Raw genomic sequence first — 14118 nt, forward strand, 5'->3', positions numbered from 1 at the left:
ATGGACTTTATGTGCATCTCTTGTTAAAACCATCTTAAAAATGATCATATATAGGGTTATTTATGTCAATATTATTGCAGCCGGCGTTCGTTCTCAGCAGGGTTTGTAAGTGGGATGCGAGGTAAAAAACTAAATTGACCGTATTTAAATTTGTTCTTGTAAGAGGGTGGCTGATCTAATGTATTCAAATTCATTATTTACTGTACAAGCGTTATTGTATTGTATACGAATTGACTTAAATGATTCGATTTATATATTATTGATAAATGTTACGAATCATGTTTTATATTACAAATTATACTCGAGTAAAAGCCCTCTGATGAACAAAACGATTATTCATTTAAACGAACAAATAAATATAATTTAATATTCTATTTTATGTGAATACAAGAAATTTAAGTAGTGAATAATGGCTATGATATAATCTAATAGTCCAGTTAGTCCAGTGCGATTAAGCTGGCCTGTATGTATTATAGGAATGTAGATATATTTTTCTTCAAGGTAAATTTAATCAAAACCTTAAATTAGGAGGAGTGACGGAATACAAGTAATGTCCAGTGTCAGCTTACTAGAGCAAAACCCGGAACTTAAATAAGAAATGTGCATGTGTAACAAATCAAGATGTAATAAAAATTATCACTTCTCTTTTTTTATTTCATTTCATGTCGGCTTGCTGTAAAGTATATATAGTAATATTTTATCAAATAAAAACTATTTACAGTAACTCAAACTTAAATCAAATAAAAAACAACACAACAAGTTTAATAAAGTAGAGTATAAGTTATACATACATCAATTTTGTATGTATTATTCTATTCTAGTTTTTAGCTCTATAGCTTCTATAAAGCAACCCCGCTTTACTTGCCGTCATATTTTCCGGTGAAATCCCCTGTTTCTCCGACCACTATTAATCACTCTCCTCTGCTTCTTTCTCTATTTCTCTCCCTACCCTCTTAAATTCTCGTGCATATAAGCACACCCAATTCTCTGTTTTATATTTTTCTTCACTCTTTTGTAAGCTTGTTTTTCCCGGCGGTTTTCCGGTGGCCGGAAATTTTTTTGGACTTGCCCTTCTGGGTAAACTTTGTAATGAATATGAATATTTGATTTTTGGGAGCTCAAAAGTGGTTTTGTGTTGAAGTGATTGGGTTTATAGGTTAAAAATTGAGTCTTTCAAGAAAATTGGGAAGTTGAGTTCTTGATTTTGGCGCCAAAATGGAGGGTGATTTGATGATATATTGATGAATCTTGGTGAATTTGAGCAGAAAGTTTGTGTCTTGATTAAGTTGTTTATGTTAAGGTTTGAGCAAAAAGGCTGTGTCTTGATAAAGTGTCTATGTTGTCAAGTATGAAGGCTCCTTCATCAAATGGTTATGTTTCCAATCCAACAGAAGGTAAAAATGCTTACAACTATCATAGTTTATTAACATGTATGTATATGTAACTATGTAAGTTGGGATATACCACTGTTTTCATTGTTGTGATGCTTCTTGGTTAATATCATTATGTTTAGTTGCAGCTGTTTCTATGCAGCCTTTTTTGTAGACACTTTTCTCACTTTGTCTGCTTAGCGTTTGATGTTTATATATGTTTATCTGTTTTTTCTCCAGTTTTAACTCTTTTAAGTTGAATTGATTTGTATTTTGTTTGAAGCCAAATGCTCTCATTATTCCCAGTATCATTATGGTTTTGTTGCTTAACTTGATGTTCTGAATTTAATGGTCAAGATATCATATTTAAGTAGGATTACTAAGCTTAAGATGTTAATTAGTAAAGTTAAGTGCTCAGGTTTCCAATTTCAAACAAAGATGTAAAAATATAGTAACTTAATTTGTATTTTGTTTGGTTCATGCGTTAGGACTTAACATTAGTTATACACACTGAACTTAAGATCCATACATGTACTTAAGAAATATCACACAACACTACAAATTCTTTGTCTATCTCACACCTACCAATAGAAATGCAGACATTGTATTATCCTCGGCTGATTTCTCTTCTTGCTTTGCGTATTTGAGGAGAACAAGCTTATAGTATGTTCAGTTATGTTATTTTATTTAAAATGGCTATTAAAAGCTTTTCTTTATATGGAAGCAGGAGAAAGGAAAGCAATTAATTCTGAATTATGGCATGCTTGTGCTGGGCCGCTGGTCTCTTTACCTCCAGTGGGAAGTCTTGTAGTGTACTTTCCTCAAGGTCATAGTGAACAAGTATGTCGCTTCTCTTTACCTAGTGAAATATGGCAAACTCCGTCGTTTGTTTTCTTATGGAACTTGTGTTAGGTTGCCGCCTCAATGCAAAAAGAGACTGATGGAATCCCAAGTTATCCTAACCTTCCTTCCAAACTAGTGTGCATGCTTCATAACGTCACGTTACAGGTATGAAGGCTTCCAGACACACAGTAACTCAATGGATTCTACTTTGAGCAATATTCTGTAATGTGATTACACATATATTATGAGTGGCTTCATATTTGATGGTCGGGAAGACTAATGTTTGTTTAGTGAATTGAGTGGCTTCTTATTTGTCTTTAACTTGGATTAGGCTGATGCAGAAACTGACGAGGTCTATGCACAGATGACTCTTCAACCTGTTAACAAAGTATGTGAGCTACTTGATTGGACCCTAGTTATATTTACCGTTCGATACAGGAAAACATGGAGCATGTCTGAAATCTAATTAATAGAGAGTTATTGTTGCAGTATGATCAGGATGCTTTACTTATTTCTGACATGGGACTCAAACAAAGCAGACAACCGGCTGAGTTTTTCTGCAAAACTCTTACAGCTAGTGACACAAGCACTCATGGTGGATTTTCTGTACCTCGTCGAGCAGCTGAGAAGATTTTTCCTTCGCTTGTATGTGCTACACATTTACATTTTTTTTTATCTTTATTCACTGATAACAGTATGGCAATTTTTTCCTATGCGAGTATTCATTAGAAAAGTGATTTGTAGGATTTCACAATGCAACCCCCGGCTCAGGAGATAGTAGCTAGAGATTTACATGACCAGACATGGACATTCAGACATATCTTCCGAGGTATCATCCCTTTAAAAGTATTCTGCTTAAAATCTCCTTTACAGCTGTTAATTTTTTTCACCGCTCGGCTAGTGTTAAGTTATTCACACTTTTGTTTAATATATTAATTTGGGCCAACAAAATTTGTAGAAGAGGTAAAAGTTTTAATTTGAGTTATAAATTGTAATCTATATATAACAAAGATAATAAATATATGCATATAATGGCATGTTTGATAACATCACTTTGACAAGAACCTACTTTATGTTTGATGAAATGACTTTGACAAGAACCTACTTTTCGTTTTGCTCATGTTCAATGTGTTTACTTGTCTTCACATAAAAATTGAATGGCTCAATCGGATTTTTTTTTACGCCTAAAGATGTTTAATTAGCATGTCTGAAATGAAGAGCTTTATGTGATATAAGATAATAATTCTGGAATTACTCGTTTGGATAGAGAGAATGATATGGGAAATAATAGAATGAAGAATTGTGAACAATATTAAGGAGGAAAGAGAGGATATATGAGTCCGGAATTGGAGAAAAAAATGAGTAAGTGCAATTTTCTTACAATTAAATTTGTAATGAAAGTAAGTAGAAATGAGAATAAAGCATTCATTGTCAAAGTAGTAAATTGTAACTTTATTTTAAGTTGCTTGGAACATAATGGAGCAAGGAAAGAAAATTAGAAATGAATACCTTTAAGGAATGGAGCAATTAGGAATGAACATTAGTGTTTGATACATTTAAGCCGTGGCTTCAAAAGTAATAATTGTTCCTTTAGTAAAGTCAGTGTTGGTCTCCTCTTGCTCGTGCTGTACATGATTGTCAGAATATTCATCGATTGAAGTAATCTTTCATCTTATGCAAGTATTATGAAGTATTAGTGTCAATAAGATTTTGTCTTACAAGTATTTCTGCTTCGTAGCGTGCAAAGTTTGTACTTGAGTTCTGTTTCCTGCATATGGCTGTAAAAGTGGGTTCCTATGCTTACTTTTTTCACTCCCCCATAATTTGGCAATCAGAAGAATATGTATAGACCTTGACAGTGCTTCAGACCCAAGTTTAGTTAATTTATTGAATTCCTTTCATTTGGAAGGCTATAGGTATTCTGCTCATAGTTACCGCACTTGGCCTCATCTTTAAACACCAATGTGTTGTTTTTGCTCCTTTCCTCCTCTTCCATGTTCAAGGTTTTTGATTTAATTAGCAGATACATACATGCATGAAATGATGAAAGAAGTTAGAATGAACCTCAAATCAGGGTGAAAAATGTATGAGCTGAAATATCAAGTATGTCAAAAATTTGTTCTCTTTCTAATTTTTAACACCATAATGTAATTATATCAGGCCAACCAAAAAGGCACCTGTTGACAACAGGTTGGAGCGTCTTTGTCAGCTCTAAAAGACTCTTTGCTGGTGATTCTGTCCTATTTATACGGTAAGAGAAAGGTGTTTGTTTCTGTTCTTCTCCGGTACTACTTAGTCCTACTACTTTTTCTGAGTCTACATATTTGGGTATAGAGATGAAAAATCACAGCTTCTATTGGGTATAAGGCGTGCTAATCGACAGCAACCTGCTCTCTCATCATCTGTCATATCCAGTGACAGCATGCACATCGGTATTCTGGCTGCAGCTGCTCATGCTGCTGCTAATAATAGCCCATTTACTATATTTTACAATCCAAGGTACTGCAGATGTTGATACTTCTGTTATAACGTATATTGGAATTTTTGAAATATGAAATACTTACTGTAGTAAATTTTACTCAGGGCTAGCCCAGCTGAGTTCGTAATTCCTTTAGCCAAGTATAACAAAGCAATGTATGCTCAAGTTTCACTTGGAATGAGGTTTAGAATGATGTTTGAGACAGAAGAGTCAGGAGTGCGCAGATACATGGGTACCATCACAGGCATCAGTGATCTGGATGCCACTCGTTGGAAAAGTTCACAATGGCGCAATCTTCAGGTATGGAGCATGCTACTTTGGGTGGTTTTTATGCATGGATCAAGATGTCTTGTCCTGCATGGCTGGAGAGTGTTGGAAAACATATTAATACCAACAAAATTTCCAGTACTATTCGACAAAGTCTTGCACCTCTGCCGTCAACGGGCAGTTACTAATCTAAATACTGCATTAAATTGGTTATTCTCGCATGTTTACCACACACCAGACGGGCAGTTACTAATCTAATACTGCATTAAATTGGTTATTCTCACATGTTTACCACACACCAAATGATGGCTGCAGTTTGGTGTGGGCCAAATAGTGCCCTCTACTTCACCTCAACTATAGGCAAAGAATTGTCATTTCAAGCACCTAGAGACTTAAAGGCGCGATGCATATTTTTTTATTTATTTATGCTTCCTCTGTTCTAACTTCTAATTCTTAATGACCATGTGAAACTTGTACTATTAACAGGTTGGCTGGGACGAATCAACTGCTGGGGAGCGTCCCAGTCGAGTCTCAATATGGGATATTGAGCCTGTTGTGACTCCTTTCTACATATGTCCACCTCCATTTTTCAGACCAAAATTCCCTAGACAAGCAGGGTTACCAGGTATCAGAATTACCTTTTTAACTAATGTAAAGTGCTCCTTTTCATAATTTCTATTATTTTTTACATTTAATTGAAAATTCATGTATCTGTATTAATATTATATATATATTTTTATTTAACAAATGCTTCTACAGAAGATGAATCTGACATGGAGAATGCTTTCAAGAGAGGTATGCCCTGGCTTGATGACTTCGGCATGAAAGATGCTTCAAACTCTATACTCCCTGGTCTGAGTTTAGTCCAATGGATGAGCATGCAACAGAACCAGCGATTTCCAGGCACTCAACCAGCACCATTTTCTCCTGTCGTTTCTTCAACTGCCCTGCAAAGTAGTCTTGGCACAGATGATCCTTCTAAGCTGTTGAACTTTCAAAATCCTGCTTTATCTATACCGAATCTCCAATTTAACAAAGCTAATCAACAAAACCAGCCAGGTGGTCAAATGCAACAATCATCTTTGGCATGGCACCAACAGCAACAGATGCAGCAACTGTTGCAGACTTCTGCTAACCAGCAGCAGCACTCTCAGCAACAGCAACAGCAGCAGCAATCTCAGCAACAGCAACAGCAACAGCAGCACTCTCAGCAACAGCAGCAGCAGCAGCAACAACAGCAATCCCAGCAGCAACAGCAACAACACCAGAAAAAACAATCCTTACAACAAAATCAACAATCACAACTTTCTCATCAGCAACAACTACAACAGCCACTGGTACCAGTCCAGCAGCCAATACAACAAGTGCAGCTGTCGCGTCCACAGCAGCTGCATCAGCAACAACAAATACTACAATCTTCCCTTCTAAATAATGGTGGAGTTTCCTCTAACCAGATCCCAATTCAAAGTTCACTGCAGCCGGTTAATTACTCTCAGCTTCAGCAGCAACAACTACTTGCAGGAAATACACAATTGCAGCAAACCAGCCCTGTACCTAATAGAAATCCGGCACAGCTGACATCCTTACCGCAGGACTTGCAGTTTCAGCAATCTATGGAACAAATGAGTAGACCTCAGCAGCAGCAGCAGCATCCACAACTACAGCAGGCTCAAATGCAGCTACTGCAGCAGGGTTTGTCACAGAGACCACAAATGCAGCATACACTGCAGCAGAGCCTTTCAGAGCAGCAGATACACTTGTTGCAGAAATTGCAGCAGCAGCAGCAGCAACAACTTGCAACTCCAGTAAGCCCACGTCTAGATCCTCAGTTGCCCTTACAGCCCTTACAGCAACAAGCTTTTCAACAAAATCGTCAATCCCAGCAGATGTCCATGTCTCAGCAGCAACTGAGTGGCAACAGTTTCTCTGCATCAATGCTTCTTCCATCAGCACAATTTCCGATGAACCAACTTCTAAGTCAACATAAACCCCTGGGGATAAATAGAGCCCATTCTGGTATCACCGATGGGGATGCTCCTTCATGTTCCACCTCTCCTTCAACCAATAATTGCCAGGTTGCCCCATCAAACTTTCTGAACAAGAACCAACAGGGGCCAGGAGGATTTCTAGATGAATCGGTGGTTGGTCCTGCTACTAATTTGATTCAAGAGCTTCAAAGCAGGTCTGATACAAGAATGAAACATGAAATATCCAACCCAAAAGGACCAGACCAACCTAAATATAAAGGCATTGCCAGTGATCAACTGGAGGCCTCCTCATCTGCTACATCGTATTGCTTGGATGTTGGTGGACTCCAAAACTTCTCCATCCCTGGCTTCACTTTGGATGGGGATGTTCAGTCACATGTGAAGAGTAATCTTCCTTTTGCAGTAAATATTGATGGGTTGACACCTGATGCTTTGTTGTCAAGAGGTTTTGATTCTCAGAATGTACTCTCAAATTATGGTGGCACTCCAAGAGATATTGAGACAGAGCTATCCACTGCAATTGATTCTCAATCATTTGGAGTGCCAAACATGACATTCAAACCAGGCTGTTCAAATGATGTTGATATTGCTATGAATGAAACAGGGGTAGTAAGTAGTGGTTTGTGGGGTAACCAGACACAAAGAATGAGAACATACACAAAGGTATGCACTTTTTTTACTTCACAGAATTACATAATAAAACCATATTAAAACTTTGGTAACTGGCACTAAAATGGCAGTATACATGTTTAGTATCTTATTTTAAGCAATGTATACAGGTTCAGAAACGTGGCTCGGTGGGAAGAACCATTGATGTTACTCGTTATAAGGGTTATGATGACCTCAGGCATGATCTGGCTCGCATGTTTGGAATCGAAGGGCAACTGCAAGATCCACAAAGAAATGAGTGGAAACTTGTGTATGTAGATAATGAAAATGACATACTACTTGTTGGTGATGATCCATGGGAGTAAGTTACAAACCAGATCTCGGTTTAATTTCTTTTGTTTCCTTTAACCATCCGTAATGTAAGTGTTTGTGCACTTTCAGGGAATTTCTGGGTTGTGTTCAGAGTATCAAGATATTGTCGTCTGCTGAAGTGCAGCAGATGAGTTTGGATGGTGACTTGGGTAACGTAGCAGTCCTGAACCAGACTTGCAGTGGGAGCGACAGTGGTAATGCTTGGAAAGGACAGTATGACGATAATTCAGCTGCCTCGTTTAACCGATAAAGCAATGGGCTGGTGATCTGAAAGTAGTCTTGCATCCCTTTTAGACTTTGGGAGTTCATTTGAATCAAAAGTTTTGAAGCGGTTGCTCTGGAACCCGGTGCTTGTCAATCCCAAAACTATAGTTAAAGGGCATACCATTTTACATGCTAATGGTGGATGATAAAGTGGTAGCGCCAACCAAAGATTTGTAGCTGTAGCTTCTTTCTTACTTTTCTTCTTATACAACCTGAGAATTCCACTTTTACAACTGAAGTATGAGAGAAGTCTGTAAATGTATAAACAGAAGTTAGCCCTGAAGTGGGGGTTACTAACACAGTCTCCGTCGCACATAATTTTCTGTACCTATCCTCTGCAGTTATAGTTTGTTGATCCCAGTCTTCTGGTGGACTTTGAGTTGATAATATCAAATTAGAATTGTAGTTGAACTTGTTTATTTTTTTTTTCTTTCTTTTAGCATGTGATACGTTGTCCTTGATAATTTCCCTTTGAAGGGCTAGTGTGTTTCAATTTCAAGAGGGCTACATACACTTGCACAATAAACTTTCAATTAGAAAATTTGATGGTTACATATTTTCTCAAATATACCAATCTATTCTACTTTATACTTAAATACTTTCAACTTATGGTGTGTCCATACTATAACCAAAAAAAAAAATGTAAAAAATAAAAATAAAATTAACTTGTAAAGAAAAACTACTTCCAAGAATTTTTGAAATTTAGGACCTCAGAATATAAAAACATGGTCATAAATTCTGAGCTTGAAGAATTCAAGAATGTGTACAGATATCATTCAATGTGTTCGATTTTGAGGTATAGGGCAGGAGAATCGAACTTTAGTCTAGATCTTCTAGCACTGTAAACACCTTTATTACAGCTTGGGTTAGGGATTGAATTTGAAACCTTTCAACAGAGGAAGGAGTGAGTATATTTTTGCAATTTTTCATGTGTTTATTTTACTTGAAAACACATCCCCTTTTTCTTTTGCATTCAAACAATACCCTCTTAAATTCAGATTATTAATTTTTAACCACCGACTCAAAATAAGCAGTGAGGTATCATTTAACATAAGGTAAACAATTAAACTGGGGCTGGAGATATGTCAAGGAAGTATGAAGTAATGATGTGGGGAGAATATTTTAGTTTGTCGACATGAACACCAAAACTGAATTACATAAATTTTCATGAAGTCGGTAAGATTGCAGAGATTAGCAGAAGCTACAAGACCAATTAACCAAATTATCAAAAACATGAAAAACTCGTGGATCACATCAACTTGTAATTTGTGTTGAAATAAGATATACTGTAATGAGCATTCTTCAAGTCTGAGAAATAGAAATTACAAAGGCCAGAGCATGAGTTTGAAATTTATAGCAGTAAAACAAGCAGCGAATAATAACAATCAGGAGCACTAAATAATTAGCAAGGGATTTAAAAACAGCCAAAGAGCAATGCCACTACATTTGCATAAATATATATACATTTTCTTCATGGCAATTAAAACTTGTGTCCAGCCATAACTATGTTTTGTAGATAATAGTTCTTAAATTCTCTTAAAAGCGAATGTATGTATAGACAATAGATCAAAGTACAAAAGAAGGGACTCTTTCACCACAACTTCACCATACTCTTCACTAGCAATAGCCTTCTCCATCAACTTTTGTGGATTCAAATCAGCCCCACCATCCTCAAACTCAGCACTGAGGGACTTGTGAGCAGAGAATCGTGAAATGAGATCAGAATGTTTTGGCAGCTCAAAGTCAGCAAACTCAAAGGCGGGAGCACAAGTGCATCCAACATCAGAAAAGTGCTTCTCAACGTCTATGGGTGGATGTTTCTCTATGACATCATTTGAAGCAATATTGAAGTCATTAGCTGGAAATGCACCAAACCACACATTTGGTGGCACTGTATACTGCAGTAGTTGATTTCCTTTTATAGTATCATATTCCAGGTTCGTTAACTGAACACTGCCATCTGTCTCTTTCATCTCCACTACCTGAAAGAAAACAACACTGATTTTTGTACTTCTTGAAATATCTATTGAGAGCACCTATTCTGTAAAGGAATAATTGAGGTGCAATGTCCAGGTGCTGAGTTATTCACCTCAATTGACCGTTCTGTCCTGGTTAGAACAACACACGCAACACATCTGGTTGAGAAATATTTGGAAAAATGAGACCATGTCGTATTTTTGATACTCAGTAATGTCATTAGACTCATTACTGTAATTTAGTTCTGGTCTATCAATTATCTAAACAAAGTACTTGAGGCGTTATGAAGTGTAGTGCTGTTGCAGGTAACTTCTATAATCTACATCGGTGTATTGAAGTAATAGTATAAGGTGTTTTATACCAATAACCAATGTAAATTAATGAAGAACATACGAAGAAATTAACTAATCACACCATTTAGCAGCCAAACTAATATCCTTCAGTTTTCCAAACTATAACAATGCAAGACCAGTTTTTAAACATTCAGCAGAGAAATCAGCAATTTTCTCGAACAAGAACCTATAATCAGAGTCTTTCTTGTACATAGTAGGCTAACACATACTTCAGTTTGTTTATTTTTAACAAACTTAATAATACTTCCAAGTCAAAAACATGCAAGTATTTCACAATAAGTACTTTTTACTTCCAAAAAAAATTAATTGAGATTTATGTTACTACCAAAGTTTGAATTATTTTTGAATGCTTCATTAGCCTTGTTAGAACTTACAATCCAATTTATTCATTAACTTTTTTGAACCAAGTTAAAATTTCAACACACGTAATTTTGAGAATATAAACTTTTGTCCTAAAGAACTTCGTCCAAGCCTAAAGACAAATTATAGCACGATTATATTAACTGGTTAAAATTTGTAATTGATTACCAAAAATTAAAAAATAAATAATATAAACTTTATAATCATACCAGATATCCTTAAACTTACAGGGCACACTCGGGGCAACAAGACAAAAGAATCAAATGGTGTAATATAAAATTTTGGGATCTCAACATTTAAATGGAAAAATGTGAAAATTTGCATGATAATGCTGACTTGACTGGTGCAAGTAAACAACACCATGAGTAGTATACAGAGATTATTTTTTGCTTATGGAGACATATCTAAATTGTTCTTGCAGAACTACTTGTTTCAATGGAGGTGCAGCATTGACAAACACTAATGTCATAGAGGAGCCTGTCACTTGGCTTTTAAGAAACAAAAAAAACCGAATAGAACCTTGCGTCTACTAATAAAATCTCTAAATCTGACAATTTATATTGTTTATAGAAAGTTACAACCTTTAAGTCTTTAACAGCTACAGAGCATCGGGTGAATACCAACTGGAACCAGAGAACTGTGCATCTGTTTTCTGCTAGGAAATACAAATATCAGATGAGAAGCACATGACACGATTAACTAAGGAACTCAATGGTTTTCCCCTTCTATTAATTTATCTATGCAGATTGACTAAACTTCTATACAAAAAATATGGCCAACACATCAGTAAATCATGGTTCTTGTTTCATGCAAACTGTAAGTTTAAACATGCTTTACAAAGGCTGATACAGGATGAACAAAAGAAGCAGAAAAGCTACAATGTAAATTTAGCAGCAGTATCATGAAAAAACAAAATAATAATAATAATGCAGTCGAACATATGCCTTATTGACATGATAAATTGGCGAAGGATAATGCGTTCTTGCAATATTTTTTATAATGTTTTGCCAAAAGGAGTAAGGAATATGAAATAACAAAACATACTAAGATCAGATATGAAATATCACTTGTCAAATAATCATTCCCCGTAGATATCACCAAGCCTAATATGCAAACAACTTGAAGAGAATACTTATGACAAATTTTTGTGCACTAGAAGAAACATGTTGATCAATCCACCACAACAAGTTTACTGTACTCCTCGCCACCAATGGCTGCTTCCATAACTGTCTCAGGAGTCATAGGCCCTTTATCCTCTAAGAACAGAATCATCAAGTTCTTTGAATAGCCACTGACCAGTGCCACCCCTGGCTTGTCCCGTGAAACAGGTGTAACCTTTGAGTCCGTCAGTTGCCAGAACACAATCTCTGGCACACAAGAACCATAACCTTTCTCTGCATACTTCCTGGTTATGGCTTGGTAATCCGTTTCCCAAATGTTCTCTGAGATGGCATCGAATTCCATGTCACTAAACACAAAAACCTTTTTAATCATCTGGTCATGATTTAATTTTTCCATCTCGGCCACTTTCAGGATCACATCAAACACCTTCTGAAAATCAGTGTTTGATTCCACCTCCAAGTGCCTCACAAAATCAACCTTGGCTCTCAGATCCTCCCCTTCAACTTTCTGAAGCTTCGGATTGGTGCTAAAAGTAATGAGTTTCCCATTCCACGGCTCCTAACTCAATTCAGATACTAAAACGCCAAGAGCCAAGCATACATCTAAGAAAATACCCTTCATACTAGTTGAAACATCACACACCGCAATACAATTCTTCAATTTTCCTTTGCTAGAAAGATCATCCACCATTCCATTCCACTGAAGCTCAGCCAGTGTGCCTAAATCATCATCATTTAAAGACTCTATTATCTTGTGAGGAAGCAATGCACCAGACGCAATAGTTGCCTTCCCTGATTTAACTTTCTCCAAATATTTATCAAACCTCAACCTATCATGCTTCAAAAACAAGTTCTTGTAATTTGTCATGGCAACTGAGGCCACACGATTATAACGAATAGAATCCCACTTGTTTGCCCCCATATAAACTTCGGGCAACTGTAAAGCTTTGCGTAGAGGGACCAAAACTTCCTTCCTCAATCTGTCACGCACACGGTACGCATAATGTGCATCCTCTACTCCTTCATACTCAGGATACAATTGTTTAGGGAAAATTTTCCTAGCTATACTCTCACACAACAACGTAGACCTGTCCAAAGACTTATCCAAAGAGGGACACCACTTTGCTGCCAAACTAATGTTATTAAAATCTTTAGATTCAAGCATTTTCATGTCCAATTTAAGACATTTAGCAAAGAAATCAGAAACAGTTTCGTACTAAAACCTATAATCCGGATCACGTGTATACCTCGTAACAGCCTTCGCAGACTTAACAACCTTGTTCTCTTCTCTATGTTGTTTGGCTTTCTTGATTTCATCCTCAACTTTCTTCTTTTCGGCCAAAAGTCTAGCTTCTCTTGACCTTCTCCTCGACGCAACATTTCCAATCTCGTTTCTCTTATCAGTGTCCAAACTAAAAGGCCTCTTAACATGTCCGCTACTAGACTCATCATAATTATTATACGAACGGTAAGGATCGTGAACATTATACGAACGATAAGGATCGTGAACATTATAAGAATGGCCTTTTAGCAATCGATGAAGAATCTCGGGTAAATCCTTAAAATAACCAAAATCAGCCATTACTTCAAGATTAACAACTAGGGTTTTGGGATGAAAACTGTGCAACCAAAGCACGGCCGTATAATAGGCCTCCTTATTACCTTTCCCCGTGCCAAGTACACCGCGAAGATTACATATTAATTTCAAAGTTGTTAAAGGATCAGATGACCAAGCAGATTGAAGATGAGTAATAAGAGTTTGTTTAGGAGTAGAAGGAACAACATGGACGTAAAAATCAAGACAAGGGTTCGAAGTTGTAATGTATGTGAGTGAATGTCCTATAGTGTAACCTTTTCGATGAGGCGGAGTTAATAAGTTGAACGAATCCAATGCCGGATTTTTAACAGAGGAGGAGGATGATGATGATTTGTTCATCTCCGGTGGTCCTGCAAGATATACAGTAGGTGTTGAAAGAGGAGTACACTCCATCATCACTGTATCAACAGACATTGTGCTTGGTTATAATTCAAGGTTTTTAATTAGGTTGAAGATAGATTTGTGTGTCGAGAAATGTTTATTTATTAGGGTTTGTACCTCTTTACTCGTACAGTGGT

The 14118-nt window shown here is 36.6% G+C and overlaps 1 protein-coding gene and 1 pseudogene across 1 annotated transcript; one reads left to right on the forward strand and one right to left on the reverse strand.

Annotated features, from left to right (window-relative positions):
• Positions 1 to 798: 798 nt before the first annotated feature.
• Positions 799 to 8614, forward strand: LOC141692389 (auxin response factor 7). Its single transcript, XM_074497206.1, has 13 exons — positions 799 to 1394; positions 2098 to 2210; positions 2283 to 2378; positions 2545 to 2601; positions 2703 to 2858; positions 2958 to 3042; positions 4374 to 4464; positions 4548 to 4712; positions 4797 to 4992; positions 5446 to 5584; positions 5719 to 7610; positions 7727 to 7917; positions 7998 to 8614. The coding sequence occupies exons 1-13, from the start codon at positions 1337 to 1339 to the stop codon at positions 8176 to 8178; spliced, it is 3420 nt and encodes a 1139-aa protein (XP_074353307.1). The 5' UTR covers positions 799 to 1336; the 3' UTR covers positions 8179 to 8614.
• A 3247-nt stretch (positions 8615 to 11861) lies between these two features.
• On the reverse strand, positions 11862 to 14014 carry LOC141691392 (uncharacterized; annotated as a pseudogene).
• Between the last annotated feature and the right edge of the window lie 104 nt (positions 14015 to 14118).

The sequence above is a fragment of the Apium graveolens genome, chromosome 10 (assembly GCF_009905375.1).
Source record: "Apium graveolens cultivar Ventura chromosome 10, ASM990537v1, whole genome shotgun sequence".
NCBI lineage: Eukaryota > Viridiplantae > Streptophyta > Magnoliopsida > Apiales > Apiaceae > Apium > Apium graveolens.

What these genes read in the sequence shown, in the direction of transcription:
- LOC141692389 (XM_074497206.1), top strand. Translation starts at nt 1,337, where the DNA reads ATGTTGTCAAGTATGAAGGCTCCTTCATCAAATGGTTATGTTTCCAAT. An exon ending in ATTCAGACATATCTTCCGAG is followed by an intron (nt 3,043 to 4,373) that starts GTATCATCCCTT and finishes TAATTATATCAG; the next exon opens with GCCAACCAAAAAGGCACCTG. An exon ending in TAGACAAGCAGGGTTACCAG is followed by an intron (nt 5,585 to 5,718) that starts GTATCAGAATTA and finishes ATGCTTCTACAG; the next exon opens with AAGATGAATCTGACATGGAG.